The 20,108-nt window shown below is 41.7% G+C and overlaps 1 protein-coding gene across 5 annotated transcripts in view; it reads left to right on the forward strand.

Annotated features, from left to right (window-relative positions):
* Positions 1-18,094, forward strand: part of acvr2a.L (activin A receptor type 2A L homeolog) — a 56,722-nt gene extending 38,628 nt beyond the window's left edge. For 3 of the 5 annotated variants that reach the window (XM_041575556.1, XM_041575555.1, XM_041575553.1), the window contains exons 4-12: positions 3,193-3,347; positions 5,773-5,796; positions 7,090-7,233; positions 7,740-7,883; positions 8,999-9,144; positions 9,394-9,508; positions 9,656-9,794; positions 10,028-10,158; positions 11,229-18,094. In XM_041575556.1, coding sequence (XP_041431490.1) covers positions 3,193-3,347; positions 5,773-5,796; positions 7,090-7,233; positions 7,740-7,883; positions 8,999-9,144; positions 9,394-9,508; positions 9,656-9,794; positions 10,028-10,158; positions 11,229-11,423 — 1,193 coding nt within the window. In that variant the 3' untranslated portion in view covers positions 11,424-18,094. 5 annotated transcript variants of the gene reach the window in all.
* Positions 18,095-20,108: the final 2,014 nt, after the last annotated feature.

Here is a 20,108-nt window from a genome sequence, read left to right on the forward strand (position 1 = left end):
TTGTACATACCAGAAATATGAAGCTCTACGATGATTATATCTGTATAATGTTCAGCCCTGCTTAAATGTGGAGCTTGGCTTGTTCAGTCTTGTAACTGCCACACCAGTATAATTAGAGTGCAGAGAAATACTTCCTGGAGTTTCAGTGAACCTTCCAGTATGTCTGCTTTTTCCATGTTTCCTTCCTGATTATTGGGAACAGTCATTTGCTCAACCAAGGGAACGGCAAATTCTGTCCCACAAAGAGCTGGAAGGTAAATTGTAGCTCAGAAATGGGCTCTGATCCTCTAGATCAGGGGAGTCCAAACTTTTTGCAACGAGGGCCAGATTTGGTGAGGTGAAAATGTGTGGGGGCCGACCATTCAGCCCGACATTCTTCGAACCATTAACATTAAATTACAGGAATCATGTAGCCGTAGTAGTAATATTTGGGCAAATTAGTGAAATGATGTGCCACTTGGTCTATACTGCTGCCTGTGTGCTGAAGCTGTTAGTAATAGACACTTACTGGCGCGTAGTGACGCACCGCTCTCTCATACGTCTTTACGGTACTGGCGTGTCAGTACGTCTATTGACACCTTCAGCCCTAAAGAAGTATGTGAGAGCTGTGGGTCACTAAGTGCCAGTAAGTGTCTATTACTAACACCTTCAGCACACAGGCAGCAGAAGTGGCAGATCCTTTCACTAATGTGCCCAAATATTACTGCTACGGCTACGTGATTCCTGATCGCACTGTGCATGGTGGGCCGCATTATTATTAATTTCATGACGGAGGATGAGGGCCGGTGTAAATTAGAAAATGGGCCACAATTGGCCCGCGGGCTGACTTTGGACATGCCTGCTCTAGATGGCGTTGATCTCCAACTCCCGGGTTCCCACCCACAGCGGGAGACTGTTCTAATTCAGAGAATAATACCTGTGCTGATTGGACTGGAACTAGCATTTCTCTGGTTTAATGACAAGGAGGGTCTCAAGGCTTGTCCATTTGGGCCTCTTATTCTTACTTTAAGTACCGTATATACTCGCGTATAAGCCGAGTTTTTCAGCACCCAAAATGTGCTGAAAAACTCAAACTCTTATTCTTACTTTAAGTACCGTATATACTCGCGTATAAGCCGAGTTTTTCAGCACCCAAAATGTGCTGGGTGCTGAAAAACTCGGCGCCGGCCGCTACCCACGTGGCGGCCATGGGAGCCGCCATTTTGAAAGCGAACGCCGGCAGGGAAGGACGCGCCGCCCGGAGCTCCTGGACCTGCTCCGGGCGGCGACACAGGCAGTCACAGGCAGTCCTGCTGGGGCCGGGTCACGTTTTACTGTGACAGAGGGAAGGACAGAGGGAAGAGCAGCAGACGTGAGTGCCGGGGTGGGGAGAGCGACGGGGTGGGGAGAGCGACAGATGGGGAGGGCAGGGGGGGGAAGTGGCAGAGGGAAGCAAACATGAAATGGGGGTGGCAGAGGGAAGCAAACATGAAATCCGGGCGGCGACACAGTCAGTCACAGACAGTAACAGGTACCTGCCCAGTGTCCCCCAATTGTTGCGGCCGGGTCACATTCACATTTTGAAATCTGACATGGGGCCCCTAGGCTTATACACGAGTCAATACATTTTTCCAGTTTTCTTAGGTAAATTAGGTACCTCGGCTTATACACGGGTCGGCTTATACACGAGTATATACGGTATACAAACTTTAACAAGAGGAGTAATCTAGAAAGTCTAAAAATACAGACGGCTCTGCGAGACTGGGTGCTGCAGACTGCACTGTATTTTAAGTTAATGAAGCCTAACTAAGTTGTGGGCCAACTTGCCAGGCATACGGTATGCAAGCACATACTGCTTTGGCCTCCATTCATCGTTCCCTTTCCAAAAAATTATCAGCATGTGGAATTGAAGCAAAATGCCCTGTCAGTGCCAGCAATTATCTGCTGTTTGACAGTCTGTCAATTTCCTGATTCAGAACGAGTAAACAAACTGCACTTACTTTATCTCAGCAATGCAGCCGTGCAGCCTGTTATGTAACTTTATGTAAAGCTGCTTACCCTGGTGCCATGCCATTACATGCCATTATATGCTGATATCTCTGCTGCCTGCATTAAAGGGAAAGTCTGCTCAGTAGAAAATAAGCTCAGTTGCTTCACTATAAAAGATGTATTAAGGCTATGCTAGTCAAACTGCACCTGCTTCATAAAATGGTTGAAAAAAGGGGTGTGACCCCGAAACGTTGCACTTAAAGTGCAAGGTGTTCCTTGCTTGCAGCAGTTCTGTGTTTGGATTTTTTGCCTACTTTATAAAAGCCACTTCTGTGGGAGCAGCTCACCAGAGACCAACTGTCATTCTCCATCTGAGCCTCTGGCTGCTGGGGAGTCACATTAGGGAACCAGGGATATACAGTGTGACATTATACTTTAAAGGAGAAGGAAGGGCTAAAATTAAGTAAGCTTTATCAGAAAGGTCTATAGAAATGCACTAGTAAACCCTTAAAGTAATGCTACTCTTAGTCCACTGTCAAACAATACACTGCATTCTTCTATTGTGTACACATGGGCTTCTGTATCAGACTTTCTGCTTTCAGCTTAAATCTCCAAGGCATGGCATGAGTATGCTCAGTTTGCTTCCCTCTCCCCCTCTCTTTTCCCACCTTCCTGCTATAGTCTGAGCCCAGATCTACGAGTGAGCAGGGAGAGACTCAGGCAGGAAGTGGTCACATCAAGCTAATATGGCAGCTGCTATCCTAAACGAACTAAGAGCTTTTAGAGCTTTTTACTCAGGTATGGTAAAGCATTGTGTATAATAAATATAGTGGTATAGCTTGCACTATTGTGGCTAATCTATTGGCAATAAACTGCTTCGGTAACTTTCCTTCTCCTTTAAGATTTATATTTAGGATTTCCCATACAGCCCAGCCCATAGCCCTCTAGCTGCTGCTCCTGGCTGAGGGTGCTGGGAGTTGGTAGTTCATAGGTCATGGCATTACTGTTCTGCTTTGAACAAACACTACATTCCCAACTGTTATAGAGTTTCCTTCCTGAGATTAAGGCTTGCCCCTGGCTGATCCCTAAAGTCTATTCATATGATTAATCCTTCTGTGCAGCAGTGTATTTGCTAGTGGGTTAAAGTACCGGCACTTGGCTATGGTGCAAAGTTGGATACATTATGGTTTTTAATTTTTTTTTTTTTTTTTGATTATCTTGCAGCCACCTCAAATCCTGTCACAACTAAGCCTCCTTTATTCAACACTCTGCTCTACTCACTGGTGCCTATCATGGTGGTTGCAGTGATTGTTCTCTTCTCGTTTTGGATGTACCGACATCACAAGCTCGCCTACCCCCCAGTGCTGGTTCCAACACAGGTATGCATATGTTTTATTGTTCTCACTCTCAGGGCCGGCCTTAGGCCAATTGGACCAATTGGGCCCAATTGGGCCCCGCACCTCTGGGGGGCCCCGCACCACAGGGCAGCACAGATAATATTTCCCTCAGCACATGATGCTGCCTGGCCTGCCCCCAACTTTGAGAGTCCAGCCCATCCCCAAATCCATAGGTCTAGCCTGCCCCAACTCTCATAGGCCCAGCTTTCCTCCAACCTTGATAGGCCCTGCCTGCCCCCAATCCAACCAAGCCTGCTCCCAAGCTGAATCGGCCCAGCCCCAAACTAATTGGCCCAGTCCACTCTCCTATTTCCTCCCTCTCTCTCTTACCCTGTGTGCCCCTATTATGTTACCTTGTCTGCCCCTTTCCTTTCTATTTTGTGCCTGTATGCCCTTATTTTCCTAAATACTTGGTGTGTCAGTAGCCAGCAACACTTTGTCTAGGGGCCCCGCCAACATGGTCCCAATTGGGCCCCACATTTGATAGGACCAGCCCTGCTCACTCTGGCCAGTCTGTTAATCCTTTGCATATTAAATGTACCCCAAGGTTATATCAAGGTGTTACTGGCTCATCTTGCAGTTTCAGCCTTGCCTGAGCTGCCATTGTCTCTCAGGCTGACTGTGCACAAGCTTCCTCATCTTTTCCCATAGCCTTCCACCATACCATAGATCTATGTTCATATGTTTAATCCTGTACTAAGCATCATTCAGCACTAAAATAAGGGGATGCAGTGGTCCTTTTTGAGTCTACAATTGGTGCCTCCAAAAACAAATATTTGCTGCACTCCGGATTCCAAAGCTAAGAAACATTTTTATTTAGTAATAAAAACATGGGTACCTACCTCAGCATGAGACTGAGGCCTGACGTGTTTGAGAACCCTTAAAGGGGATGGAAAGGCAAAAAAATAAAATCCCATTTTTGCTTTCTTAAATGAAAAATAAATCTATCTCCAATATACTTTGATTATAAAATGTGTACCGTTTTTATAAGAAACCTGACTGTATGCAGTAAAATTCCCCCTTCATTTACTTGCTCTGACTGCTGTGGATAGAAAACTTTCAGACGGTCCCTAACTGCCCTGCAGGGAAACGGTCATACTTTTCACTGACCTCGAGCTACTTTGTTTGTTTCCCTGTAGAGCAGTCAGCGACTGTGTAGAGATTTGTATGGGATTTTATTTTTTCCTTTACATCCCCTTTAATGTTTCCAACTCCATTGGCATGGACAAAGATCATGGAGCCAGATTTAAACAGATAAACTGGGATTCTCATTGAAGGATTATTTCGCTGCAGAGTTGGAGAGGTTGTACCAAACAATACATAAACTATAAAACACAGGGCCCAGTGCAGTCTGCATATTCTGATTATTAATCAGACTTGCTATATCAGCTTCTATGGCAGATATTATTGTGTTATTTTGATAATTTATGAGGATCCCTAAGCAGCCCAGACCTTACTGAGCATGTCCACAGTCTTGGTCTTGCAAAGATGTTTTACAAATTTACAAGATGGTGACCCCCTGTGGCCAACTTTGAAAACATAAATCATTTGTTCAATTAGGCTTCTGGTGTAGTAAGTCCATGTACAGTATATGTTTAGTATACGAAATACAGCATTTCTAGCATTTTTCTATTTTAGACTTTAGTTCCCCTTTAATCATACAACAATTGGTGGCCCTCTGGCTGTTGTAAGATGTTTCTACACACACACCATTTTCTGAAACACCTATGTATTGACTGATAACCCCTCTCTGATGCCTAAGATCTGCCAATTGCAATAGGAAGTGTAAAGGTGGCCATACACGGAGAGATACGCTCGTTTAGCGACGTCGCCAAACGAGCGGATCTCTCCGATATGCCCACCTTGAGGTGGGCAATATCGGGCTGATCCGATCGTGGGCCCTAGGGCCCAACCATCGGATCCTAACGCATGGGAACGGGGGTCGGATCGCGGGACCGCATCAACGAACAGATGCGACCGCGATCCGATGGGATTTTTTGTCCCATCCGATCGAGTCTCGATCGGGGAAGCCTGTCGGGGGGCCCCATACACGGGCCAATAAGCTGCCGACTTGGTCTGTCGGCAGCTTTTATCGGCCTGTGTATGGTCACCTTAAATGTCAGCTTTTACTTTAGTTCTGCTAGGCCTGGTCCATGGCTGGGAATGAGGCTTTATGTTACAACAGTGACCTCTGCTGCCAGAAACTGGAAGTGTATTGAGAGGCGTAGGGAATACTGGATCACCACTTTATTGGGCTGGTTGTGCCAGACACAGTTGTGTTTATGAGCACTGGGGCAGCACCGTGGATTGTAGGCAGGATGCCCGTTTGTATTGTGTCGCTTCAAATAGTATTTCCTTTATGGGTCCAAACAGTAATTTGTGTTGCCTGTGTGTTTCTCTTCACAAGCACGCCTTTCACATTATGATAGAGGTAAGAGACCTTGTTGCTTGCCCCTGCATCATTTGGGTTGATTTACTTATTTTTTTTGTACGTTCTTTTAACCCATTGCATCCATGCATTTCTGTATATTCCTGTGCATGCTTTAATTTTATTTATAAAAGTTACACTTACATAGCAGCCTGCGTGCTCCCTTCCAGGCATAGTGCCAGTGGCTACACACAAGTGCAACTGAGAATGTAATGTGTGTTTTATTTGCTCACTTCATGTTTCATATGGAAAACCTACTAACTGCTATATATATATGTATGTATGTATGTATGTATGTATGTATGTATGTATGTATGTATGTATGTATATATATATATATATATATATATATATATATATATATATGTATGTATGTATATATATATATACATATATATATATATATATATATATATATATATATATGTATAACATGTGCATCTGATGATTATGAATACGCAACCTGTAGCCCTCAAACACTTAAACTAGAACTCCCAGAATTCTCAGGGCTACAGCTTGTTATAGTATGACTGTAGTATCCCCAGTTATTGCTGGGAAATAAAAAGGAAACTTGTCTCTTTTTACAGATCCAGATTTTTTATCACAGAGAGATCGATTGGCTAAATCACGTAGCGGTTGTTTTGTGCACTAATGAAATAAAAAGTTGGAGATGTACAGTCAGTGTCTCCTTCTGTATGATAATATTCAACCACTGGGGGGGGCAGTGAATAATGTATCCTTATTTATAGTTATCATCCACATAGGATGTAGTCTATCCATTGCAAACGGGAAGGTCACAGCACCATCTAAGGGCTATAAATGGGTAGTGCAGTAATATTGTATGGAGACATAATCATTTCCATATTTAGCAGCAGTTTATTGCTTTAGAGCCAAGTTGTTTCTCTGTCACCATCAACCCTTTTGCCTGCAGCTTCCATAGCAATAACGCTTATTTAACAATAGTAGTCCTTATGCCAGTTATTAGCAGCTGCTCTGTTTGCTGAATGTCACTATATATACCATGGCCAGGTTGAGTTACTGACAATGCATTGTACAATGATATATTAAGAACAAGAGTCATTATCAATATAATAGTTGATTCTTGTGTCCAAAATAAACTTTGTGTAAAGGTAATTGCTTGGCAAAGCTGAGCAACTATCCTATCCTATTCCTCATGAGATGTCCAGCAAGAAGAGCTTTTATTACAGACTGCAGATGTGGTTACCTTCTCAGAGCAGTCATTGCAGCAGCCTTGTCCTGTGTATAATTACATTTATTTTACTTGTTTCTGTTTAGGACCCAGGCCCCCCTCCTCCGTCTCCTCTGCTGGGATTAAAGCCGTTGCAGCTATTGGAGGTGAAAGCCAGAGGGAGGTTTGGCTGCGTGTGGAAAGCCCAGTTATTAAATGAAACCGTAGCTGTCAAGATATTCCCTGTACAGGTAAAGGGTTTGTGTGTTACAGGACTAACTGAATCCTTTAATCTGATTGAAGGCACTTGTAATTGTATCATCTGAGTTCCTTGTAATTCGTCCTCTACACCACATAGCACAGAACAATGTCATTGAAAGCACTTCTTGTTTCTAATTTGATCCCGCATCCTTGCTACTTCAAAGCAATTGTGGCAAGATCAGAAGGTAATTAATCAATCCCACCAGTCCATAATCTAATGGACTCCTCCTTATCTGTAAGCCTGTGACACAGGCAGGAGATGGGGAAAGGGAAGAACTTGTTAAATGACTTTTTCCCCTGCATACTAAATGAGTAAAAGATGACTATTTTAAGGCATCTTGCTGCTTGTTAGATGTTGAGAAGTAGCTTAATATAATGGACTTTTGCTGTCAGTAGCCCTGCCCGTGTGCTTGCCCGTGCTTAGAATGGCACCAATACAGTGACACGCATATATGTACTAAAGCATTTACCACATTATTTGCTTTCTGCTTTGAAGGATAAACTGTCTTGGCAAAACGAGTATGAAATCTACAGCCTCCCTGGGATGAAGCATGAGAATATCCTGTACTTCATTGGCGCCGAAAAACGTGGCACAAACCTTGACACAGATCTGTGGTTAATTACTGCTTTCCACGAAAAGGTCAGCTTCCCCTTAGAATATGTTTCCTTGGCCCTTGTGTTTTGTTCAGTGTGTTCCTAACAATGAATAGGGGTTAGTAGAACTCCTTCATTATCAGTGTGCAGCAATGACGCTATTAAACAGCCTTACAGGGGTTGTTCACCTTTGAGTTATTTTTTAGTATGATGTAGAAAGGGATATTCTGAGACAATTTGCAATTCTTTTTCATTTTTTATTATTTGTGGTTTTTGAGTTATTTAGCTTTTTATTCAACAGCTCTTCAGTTTGCAATATTAACAATCTGGTTGGTAGGGTCCAAATTCCCCTAGCAACCATGCATTGATTTGAACAAGAGACTGGAATATGAATAGAAAGATGAGTAATAAAAAGTAGCAATAACAATACATTTGTAGCCTTACAGAGCATTTGTTTTTAGATCAGGCCAGTGACCCCCATTTGAAAGCTTGAAAGAAGAAGAAGAAGAAGAAATAATTAAAAACCGATAAAGAATAAATAATGAAGACCAATTGAAAAGTTGCTTAGAATTAGCCACTCTATATAACATACTAAAAGTTAACTCAAGGGTGAACCATCCCTTTAAAGGGGAAGTTTGATTTTACATAGACTTTTTAGTATAGTGAAGCAGGATCAATTGTAGGCAATATTGGTCTTCACTTTTTTATTTGTTATAGTTTTATATGATTCATCTTCCTATTCTGCCTCTCTCTCTCTGGCCTACAGCTGAATATGACCCAAGCATCAAAAAAAGAAACTGATGGAATGTGAGGCCCTCTATAGTTCTTCTTTTTTGGCTTCCATGCTGCTGTTTGGTTGTTAAAGTCATTAAGAATAACCAGATAGCGGTACAGGAAAAAATAAAAACTGAAGACCAATTGCAAACTGCATTATAATATCATGTGCAATGCTATTACAATGCAGGCCTGTTGGCGGCACAGGGTTTTCCATTCTGCTGAAGGCAAGCCTTAAAAGCATTGATTTACTATTGATCCCCTTTAGAAGAGATTGTACCCCCTAATGGTGATATTGAGGAAAAAAGAGCATCATGTGCTTTGCACAGGGAGACCAGCAGTGTTGAAGTGAATGATTGTTATCTAATAAGCCTCCTTATTCTACAGGGCTCCCTGACAGACTATCTCAAAGCCAACGTGGTGTCTTGGAATGAGCTTTGCCTCATCGCTGAGACAATGGCCAGAGGTTTATCTCACCTCCATGAAGATATCCCAGGACTCAAAGATGGACACAAGCCTGCGGTAGCACATAGGTATGTTCTGGTATTCCTTCATTTGTATGGTATAATACATTCCCATATGATACAGCCTAGGCACTTACTCTCTCTCTCTCTCTTGCTATATATCAACTATCTATCTATTCATCCATCCATATAAATAAATATATATATATATATCACATCTATCTATATATCTATGTATCATCTATATTTCTATCTATTGCAGGATACTGACTGTATTTATATATATATATATATATGTCTGTGTGTCTTTCTTTAAAGGGATATTAAAAGCAAAAATGTGCTACTTAAAAACAATCTGACAGCCTGTATAGCAGACTTCGGCCTCGCCTTAAAGTTCGAAGCTGGGAAATCTGCAGGGGACACTCACGGGCAGGTAAACTCTATGGCAATGATATCAGTGTATTGGGCTCTCTGGAATATGCTGATGATTTGATGTTCCCGCTGCTCTAAGCGGAAGTGACCATGGGTTGCATTTGTCTCCCATCTTGATTAACTGTGACGTATTCTTTGCCCTTTATAGGTTGGGACCCGCAGGTACATGGCTCCAGAAGTGTTAGAAGGTGCTATCAATTTCCAGAGAGATGCCTTTTTAAGGATAGACATGTATGCGTTTGGTTTAGTACTTTGGGAGCTGGCATCAAGGTGCACTGCCTCAGATGGTAAGTGTTTATATCCATTCATCCAACTGCCCAATCATATATTCTTTCCCTAACTACAGTAGCCAGTCATACTGTCTGTAGTCTCCCCTTACTAAATAAAGGAAATCTACCTTAACACTTACCATATGCTATTTTAACAATAGGCCACATTCTAAGTGGATGTTATTACTTATGTTATTGCCTTTTGCCTCTGTAACCTCTGAGTGTATCCCTACTCCCCCACCACCACACAGGTCCTGTCGATGAGTATATGTTACCTTTTGAAGAAGAAGTTGGGCAGCACCCATCTCTTGAGGACATGCAAGAAGTGGTAGTGCACAAAAAGAAAAGACCCATTTTAAGGGAGTGCTGGCAGAAACATGCTGTAAGTCTAATATTGTTTTACAAACTGTCCAATGGTTTGGGTAGTTTATAGTGGTCAGGATTCGGGACCAGCTGAAAATAGATGAGGAGCAGAGAGGAGATTAGTAAACTTAAGGCAAGACTGACATGGCGCAGATAATGGCAAGGAATTTAGTAGGTTGTTATACAGGAGGGTGCTGCAGTAATAAGAGAGGGAATAGGAATGAAGGCGAGTGTAAAATTCCAGGGTAAACGGGTGTTTTGCCCATCACTTTACAATGCTAGAAATTCTGTGCCAACTGCTCTTTTGAATTTAATGGGTTCCACCAGATCTAGAGTGTGGTGAAATAATGGTGTCATTTTAGGCATTAATGTTTTCACAATGCATGGCGTTTATTTCAAAGCAGCTTTTATCCCATTTCTTGGCATGTAGCTTTCTATAACATACCAAAAGTTAACTTACAGGCGAACTTTAAACTGTTTACACTGCAAATAATTTACTCTACACTATAAACTTTCATTCTGAACCAGCAATTGTATTTATTTAAATTTATAATATTGGTGTGTAGGCCGCCATCTCAGTTTATTTTGCCTGGTCATGTACTTTCAGAACGAGTCAGTGCTGCACTATGGAACTGCTTTCTGACAGGCTTTTGTTTCTTCTACTCAATGTAACTTAATGTGTCACAGTGGAACCTGTATTTTACTATTGAGTTCTGTTCTTAGATCTACCAGGCAGCTGTTATCCTGTGTTAGGGAGCTGCTATCTGGTTATCTTTCAATTTTTCTGTTTTTAGGCTGTTGGTGGGGGGCGGGTGACATCACTCCAACTTGCAGTACAGCAGTAAAAAGTGACTGAAGTTTATCAGAGCACAAGTCACATGACTCGGGCAACTGGGAAACTGACAATATGTCTAGCCCATGTCAGATTTCAAAATGAAATATAAAAAAATCTGTTTGCTCTTTTGAGAAATGAATTTCAGTGCAGAATTCTGCTGTAGCAGCACTATTAACTGATGCATTTTAAAAAAAAAAAAACTTTTCCCATGACCGTTTCCCTTTAACAATCTTTCATATTGTCCTTTTCCCTAGGGAATGGCGATGCTCTGCGAAACCATAGAGGAGTGCTGGGATCACGACGCAGAGGCCAGGTTATCAGCCGGCTGCGTAGAAGAGCGAATCATTCAAATGCAAAAACTCACAAACATTATCACCACCGAGGACATTGTAACAGTCGTAACGATGGTGACAAACGTGGACTTTCCGCCCAAGGAATCAAGCCTATGATACCCTCAGTCATAACCGGACTCTGGTGCAGAGCTGCTAAGCTAAGGGGAACTTCTGCCTAACAGCAGATACGGCAAAGTCCACGTGAATCGAGGTGGGTTGCTCTTTTGCAGATGGTCCCGTTTGGACGACCCGCCTCTTCCAACTCGGAGACTTGTTTCATTCCATGCAAATGCCCAAAGGACTTGTTGACTTGCCGTGGTTTTTATTGGACAACAAAGGAATGAAAGAAAACAATGAAGAAACACAAACCTCTCTCTAATAAACTGACACCTGTTTTTTTTTTTTTTAAACACGTCAGAAAAGACTTATATCACGTGATCTACTGCTACTTTTTTTTTTTTTTTTTTAAATCAAAGCATTTCATTTCAGATTTAAAGGGTAACTGTTTTTATTGCATTTGCCGTTGTGTTTCTCTCAATGACTATTGTAACGTCATCATGACACAGCTTGTGAATGTTCCGTGTGCTGCTGTTCTGTGTATATAAAACCTAAAGTAATCAACGTGGGATATATTAAAGAGGCTTCCAAGCAGACTTTAACCTCCCTCAACAAGGTATACCTCAGTTCCACCTTCTCACGAAATTTAATGATACTGCGGAAAACACTAAGAAGTCCGAAGAATAAATCCACCCCCTCTTTGTTTTTTAATGGCATATTGCCAAAATTCAGTTATTTGATTTTTAAAGGGTAAGCTATGCCGAAAACCTTTTTGAGTAGTGGTGGAGTTGGTAGTGCACTAAGCCTGCTGCTGCTGTGTGGGCTGCAATCCGGTGTGTTTTGGCGATGTTTTTCAAACCCCCCCTCAGGAATAAGGGAAACTTAAGACTGGCGGCATAACAGGTGTTCCAGATACGGCCTTATTTATTACACAATACCTTCTCGCAGCCTTTATGGAGACTTTTGTTGACTATCGTGACCCAATTTGTCTAATCAATAATAATCCGGTAAACTGAATGATCATCACAGCAAGGCAGTACAGGGAGGTTGCCCGTACTGCTGTACTGGTCATTTGTTTATTGGATTGTTTTTGGAGGGGCACCGGCTGCTCTCAAACTGAGCACTGGACTGTATAGACCAGGGAGCAACATAAGCATGAAAATAGTTCCAGAGAATGCCAAGGAAGGGCTGTGATTGGCTATTTGCTAGCCCCTATGTGGACTGGCAGCCTACAGGAGGCTTTGTTTGGCAACACAACTGGTTTTTATGCAACCAAAAGTTTCCTCCAAGCCTGGAATTCAAAAATAAGCACCTGCTTTGAAGCCACTGAGAGCAACATTCAAGGGGTTGGGGAGCAACATGTTACTCACGAGCTACTGGTTGGGGATCACTGGTATAGACTGTGCATGTGCTGAGGTTTGTACTCTTTCTGCTGCCTCCTGCTGGAGTTGTGTGTGTGTGTTGGGGCCCAGGATGCAAGTGATCTAATCCCAGTGATTGCTTACTCACATGTATTACAGTTGTGTATTAAAGCTCAACGCAGGTCCGACCCTCTCTGCCTGCACCTGCTCTTTCAGTGTTCTCCAGAGTATCTGCAAGTGGTAGCATCCTATTGTGCTCTGTTGTTCCAGGATACAGCAGGAATTCTTTCCAGGTTTTATAGTAGCTGAGGTGGAGCTTTTTTTTGGGAGGAGTTCGGAATAAAGCCATGGGCAACTGTAGGACAACTATATGTATTTACTATAACTTTGAACAACTGTTACACCATGTAATATGTTCTTTAAGCTTATGTCAACACTGGTCCCTGTGATGGTTCTGGTCCAGGGCAAATACCTTCTCTTCCCTAATCTAAAATTGCCCCCCGTGTTTGGTGGTTTCTTTATACCCAAGAAAAAGATTCATAAACATGACCCAGTATCTTGGCTTGCAAGCCTCCCATTTTGGACCTTCGAGTCTCCATGCAGGTGCGGGTGTAGTTTTCAACAGCAGGAGGGCAATGCATTTGATTTCCCTGAATTGATGGAATGTTACTCATAATTACTATGCTTGGTGGGTGGGGGGTTTCCATTTGGTCAATTTTCTTTGGAGGGAACCTCTGAATCATAATGAGAAATCTGTATGCCCAGAGCTCCAGTTGGATATTCAATGGCATATCTCTCCGCATCTCCCAATTTAAATATTGGAACATTTTAGGCCACGCCTTCAATCCATCTAAACCATGTCTAGCCACTCCCCAGCTTTGTTTCTTTATGACCCCACCCCTGAAGGGTTGTCCTTCCATAACAGGAAGCAGTTGGGAGCTATAGAAGAGTGTGGTCTCCTCCAACCAAACATGGGGCATTTCACTCAGGGATTTTGGGTCATAGGAAATGTAGCTCCCTGGAAGAATTTGATCACTTTTATTTGACCATTCAGATTTATACCCCCTGTACTTACAGCTTTTTTGTTCTACATCCGCCGTCGTTTTACTAAAGTACTATATAGGTTTGCTGTGTCTGAGAAGTAACTGAAAATTATACGCATGTTCTCTTTTTTTTTTTTTTTTTTTTTTTAAGATTTCTGTATTTCTTTATGAGCGCTAACACTGGAACACTCAGTTCATATAGTGAATATTTATGTATGTGCCGCTTTAGCTCTACGTTCTGTAGCCGAACAGGATACATGACCGAACGTGTCGCCGTTTCAGGGTCACCTCAGGAAGTGTCATTACCCACAATTCCTCACTACACATTGAGAGTAACTGGTGCGCCACTCTGCTAGACATTCGCTACTTTGACTTACTTGGCTTTGCATTGGCAAACTTACAGATTTCCGATGTTGCCGTTAATCAGGGAGAAGTAGTAAAAAAAATGTATTACCCTCAAATATGCAATTTCTATTTAGAGGTGTAACCCACCGTTAGCGTGGGCTAACGACAGATGTGAGAAAAATAAATTATCAACTGCTTTTACAAATGGACTGGAAAATGGCATTGTTGTTGACTTCTCCGCACAGGAATATATGTATTTGACTCCCTAAAATAAAAAAAATTGGTCTTGTTAAAAGGGTCGTAAACCCCAAAGTAAAATGTTGCAGAATGAAAGAAACACTCCATTGTAAACAACTTTTGTTTACATTTGTAAAAGTAATTATAGCTGGAAGCAGCGTTCCCTGGTTTTGTCTCCGACTAACAGACTTGCCTTCATTGTTTCAAGAGACGGAAGAAGGAAATAGTAATGGAGGAACAGACGCTGCTTTCAAATGCAATTACTTTTACCAATAACTTTAAAACCATTGGACATTTTTAACAACTGCATATGGGAAAGCTGGTCAGAATCACGTTTCTTTTTGTTAAGCAACATTTAATTTTCGGGTTCATATGCCCTTTAAATGTAAAGGGGATGTATCTGTTTTATCTAGAAAGGTGTATATTGTAGAGGCGTTCTAGTTTTTATGGGGCTTTTTTTCAATGATTATTCTATTTCCGATGTCTGTATCTAGTTAGCCCATAGTGGTAGAAAGCAGAATTGCATGACCGTGATTCTGGAAGAACTTTGGAACTAAACCGCCCTCCTAGACTTCAAAATGGGCTTCTTTGTAGCTGACAAGGGCCAGATTTCGGATGATTATAGCCATGAGGAATCCTAAAACATATCCATGGATCGGCAGTCTTCTTTATTGTTCAAGCTTTGGCCTCACTGGGTGAAAAACATTCAAAATTCTTAAAATTTGTGCTGTAAAGATTCCGGCACAATCTAAAAGTAAGAAAATCTGAAGGAAAACAAAAGCCCTGGGCAACTCACTGACCAGGACTTTAGCCTTCAATACGAGAAGATTGCCCAGTTACATATAAAAGGGCGGGCGATGGAATTTCGGAGGAATTTATAAATCTAGGATATCATGTTTGAAAGTCATTGGTTGGTGATAGAAATAGGTGCCAAAGTCGGTCTCAGAATGGCGGAATCATTGTACATGCCAAAGTAAAATTCTTCAATTTCTTATTAAACTTTTTTTTTTTTTTACAGTGAAGCCTCCATTCGCCAGTATTATATTACATTTCTGTCCATTTTGATGCAAGAAATTTCTTTTTTTATTTGTTATTTTTTTTTTTATTTATCAGGAACTCACTGTGAGTGTGAAACGTTCTGGAGGTCAGTTAGAACAGACAGAACACGATCATGTAAGATAAATGAGCAGAGCTTGCCTTGATTCAGTAACCAGTAACAACCAATCAGCTGGTAGATTTGATGGGATATTGCTAGAATGAAAGTCATTGGTTACTAGACCATTGCAAATCAAACATTACGTAGCAGCCTTTGTTTTCCTTCTAATATGCACTTATTCTCTGGGAACAACTCGTCGTCCACAAACCCACTGGGCTCTAAGCAGGGAATAGTGAAGGGTGAGAATTATTTCTAATTTTGAATATTTATTTTATCTCTGCCCTTGGTTTCCGTCCATCTAATCTTGAACTTTATCCAAATGACTCTGAGAAATATTTAAAGGATAGTTTTCATTTTGTCAATCAATAAGAAACCCCAAACTTCTACCCCAAGACTTCCATGAGTAGAAACTATTGAGTTCCATGAGTAGAAGCGGATGATGGTCACTAGCACCCTTGTACATAGACACCCATAATCCCTCTTTAGTCAAGCGTTGTCCCCTTTGCAAGCTACTATTCTGTAGGTAGCCATTTTGATTTTAAAGACCCCCTCCCCTTTAAAGGGAAATTGTACAGTTTCAGTCCAGCAAATCATTTAGTCTTCAGCTGTTTGTGGTGGTTTCTGGTTCTCGTCTCAGTTACTGTATGAGACAGCTGCCTAGTGATGGGCACCACCATGTGACACTTTGCTAATACTCGCTATCTGCCATTTCTCTCAAAGTTCCTATATTTTAAGGCCATGTGCCATCCCTTAAGTCCATGCCAAATTACTATTGGTCACCCCTTCTGGCTCCTTGTTCCCTAAACCCCCAGTTAGAAGGCATGACATGTAGACTTAATTCCTTAGTGGAAACAACCTTCCATCTACTGTCCCTCAACTTTTAGTTTTGTTTTTAGCACTAGTGGCTCAGTGGGCACTTGCACCCCATGTTTAGCATCCCCTGAGAATAGTAAATGCATTATTAATTCATCTTGTCTTCATCTTGCTACAAATGGTGCATGTTCTCAAGTGACCCCTTACTTGCTATCCTTTGTGTACATAAAGTATTCGAGAATAGTATTAGGAACATGGTCCCCCCCCCCATAAATAGTAGGGGGGCAGCGACTATGCCTTTATTTTATTCCTTGAGCATATTTGGCATTCAGTCTGAAATGGGGGTGCTGCTCCTTTGGAATGAGATTCTTTGTTGCCTTGCTGTCGTGCCTCATGGAGGTGCAAATATTGCCCTGTCTACATGAGGTTTTGCAGAAGCCCATCTGTGAATTCCATTCCTAAATATAAGCGCTGATCATTTGCACCCTCTTATGCTCAATCCGCAGGCCATACTGGTATTGTCTCCGGGAAATCATCAATAAACAGAATATAGCAATGGGTATTTTGTCCTTCTGCAGAAGTCTGTCCCAATAAGTATTTTGGGGGTGCACAAGGCTCTGTGTAGCACTTTGCTGTGGTGGGATCTGGTATATTGAGCACCAGTACTGAGTAGAACCAATCAAAAAGCTACAGGTGCCATAGGCCATATGGGGGCAGTTCATTGTGATCATGTTGGTGGTTTCTGTAGTAGGGAGAAGATGATCCACTACTGGCAGCTCTTGCTCTCTGGATGACAGTTTGGGGTGAAAGTATAGGAACAACTCTCTTGGTGTTCTAGACAGCTGCAACTCCCAGTCTCTGCCCCCTGAGCTGGACAGTTAGACATCTCTTGGCTAGTGTTTCTTGCACTTGGTCTTATTAAAACTACTAACCTTGCTTGTCATGGCGGGATTCTATCCGCTACACTCTCAATGATCATCCTAATTCCAGTTCAATAAGAAATGCAAAGCAATCTCACAGGTATTGTAATAGGCTTCACCCCCTTATAGAGACAGGACGGCTAAGATCCAAGCAATAGGAGCTTGTATGTTATAGTCACTGTCCCTTTTAATGGCGGGGGTTTTTAAAGCTACAGCTCAGTTGTACATTTCATACTGTTGGTTCACAGTGTAGTTCTGTGGCCCCTCGTTATTTGCCTTGAGACTTGTACTGAATGTAATTAAAGGAGTTGTAATCACAAGAGCTCGACCATATAAAACTGCCAATCTTTATTTGCCGACTACGAATTTTTTTTCCAGTTGCCGTTGTTTTCCAATCTGTTCAAATAAAACTTTCTATGGATTTTTTTTATCCGATGCATTTGGTATAAAAATATGCAGAAATGTTATTTATGGTTTAATTGCAAAGCGGCGCGGGGAACGCACCGCTCAACTGAACATCTTTTACCTCAGATATTCAACCAGCAAAGTAGGTTTTTATGCAGTTTCTCAGTCCATAAATATATATATATAAGTATAATCTGTTACCTCTCACCTATTGGTAAAGCAATTCTTTTAGCTTGGACTCTGTGTTTCTGTCGGTGTTTGGGCACAGGACGCTGTACTACTGTCAGTTTCTGACTTGCGATTTTGCCGCAAGCAACCTACAAGAAAAAAAAAAAAGCCCTGGATAAAGTGATTGTTAAATATTGTACAAATAAGACATGTATGCTATCCCCACCAAAAGCAAAACCACATTAAAAAATGAAATAAAAAAGTGAACATATACTATTGTGAATATAGAAGTGTGTCTCTTCTTTCCAAGCGTCAAAAATGGTTTCTTTATGGAGCACTTCCTCCATCTTGGTTGCGACCAGTAAGGGGGCCGTACAATAAGATTATGAAGGGCTGTGGTTTTTCGGGGGGCGACTAAAGCTCCTCCTCACGTCGATGCATTGACTGAAGAGCTACATTGGCAAATGGATATTTCAAAAATGTTCAAACATTTGCAGCTGACGAATTGGTTTAACAATAATTGATAACATTGATAACAATGGTACATAGATATTGGCCAGTTTCATATCAAACCTCTAATTAACCTGCAGAATTTTATAGATACAGCAGGTCCTGGCCTTGTAGAGTTTGTGGGTGAAGTTATGGAGGACACATAGTGGAGTCTCTGCGGGGATATCTATTGGCGGACTCAAGAATGAAATATTAGCGGTATGTCCATTTGTAACATGTCGAATTTTTCTTGTGCCAAAGATTTTGTCGTCCATCTTTTACACCGCAGCAAGCGATTGGGGCGGCTTATATAAGGTTGGATGGCCTTCCCTTGATGGATGAAAATGTCCTTTTCCGACAGCAGTTGCATGGCAAATCTTTCTGGCAGTTGACAGGTCAGATTTTAAAGGAACAGTGTAAAAATAGAACTGGGTAAATAAATAAGCTGTGCGAAATAAAAAAAGAAAGCTATAAAAGCAATCTATGTGACTGGTCACGCGCCTAACCTTAGTAGTGTATTAAGAGTCCTGCGCGGAACCAATTTCTAAGACCTGGACCCATGACCCAAACCGCATATTTACCCCACTTTGATCCGCTACCTGGACCCGCAACTGCCATATCCGCAACCCGCTGACCACCATCAAACAGGAATTGATGTGGCTGCAACCGGAAGTGACATCATCACAAGTGGGTGGGACAGAAACGAGTTTAGTAAAATTTTAAAAGGACTAAAATATAGACAATATAATATAAGAAATTTAGATTGTACCTGAAAATCCAACCTCATTCCGCAGGGTACCGGCGGGTAGCTGAACCCCTGTAGGACTCTAGGGTGTAGAGTTCATGGGGCAGGTTTATCAATGGTAGAGACACCTCCAATAGCTTGATCTCTAGTTTGTTTTTTGTTTTTCAAAAACAGTTTGTGATTTATCTGTTTTCTTGCATAAACAGCGAAATACCTTCAAGCAATTGGGCACATCGCATTTCCTCAAACCTCACCATCAGATGGTTCTGTCAAGAATTCTCATCAATAAATTTATTCTATAGAAGCCTATGGGAACCTCACAACTTTAGAAGAATTTTCTAGGGTGCTTTGGTGCCCAAAAAAAATTGCGGCTGTAACTGTTGCAATCACATGTCCAGAGCTATAATCACATGGTTTTAAGAGTTCGGTTTGGGTGAACATTTAGGATTTGGCTGAATCTCAAGCTAAACCCTGGATTTGTGTGTCCCTAGAGAAAATTAAATTGAGAAGTAGCAAATGCAACAGAGATAAAAAAAAAAAAAAAGAGAAATAATAGTGGAGAAAAATATTTATAAATCTCTGATTGGAGATCTAACGGCCTTCTTCTGCTTGTGGAACTACAGCTCAGTCTTTGCCCAAGTGATGGGCCAAATCTGGCTGATCCAGTTGTTAACACAAGTCAATGATCACACTCATCTACACAGACACATCCTTCCCCCCAATAGAATTCTCCAACCTGTCCAAATTTTGGCAGCTTATACCCCCCTTATACCCTTGGTCTGGAGAGGCTAAGTTCACAGCCACTATTGGCCTGTCTATGGCCTCCTTAACATTTGAATAGCCTTTTTTTTAACCTTGGGTCAATTATTAGGTTTTGTATTTTGGGACCAGCTGCAAGTTAAATAATGAAATGATACATTTGATTAGTTGCCAATGGTTACTGCCCCCGTGCAAATGTGCCCAGTGTTAATAAATGAGCTCCAATATTCCTACTGTCCTCTTCAAGCCTATGTAACTTTTGAGGTGCAACTTTTGCTCCTAGTCCCTCAGCTCATACCAAGGT

This window comes from Xenopus laevis, chromosome 9_10L (assembly GCF_017654675.1).
Source record: "Xenopus laevis strain J_2021 chromosome 9_10L, Xenopus_laevis_v10.1, whole genome shotgun sequence".
NCBI lineage: Eukaryota > Metazoa > Chordata > Amphibia > Anura > Pipidae > Xenopus > Xenopus laevis.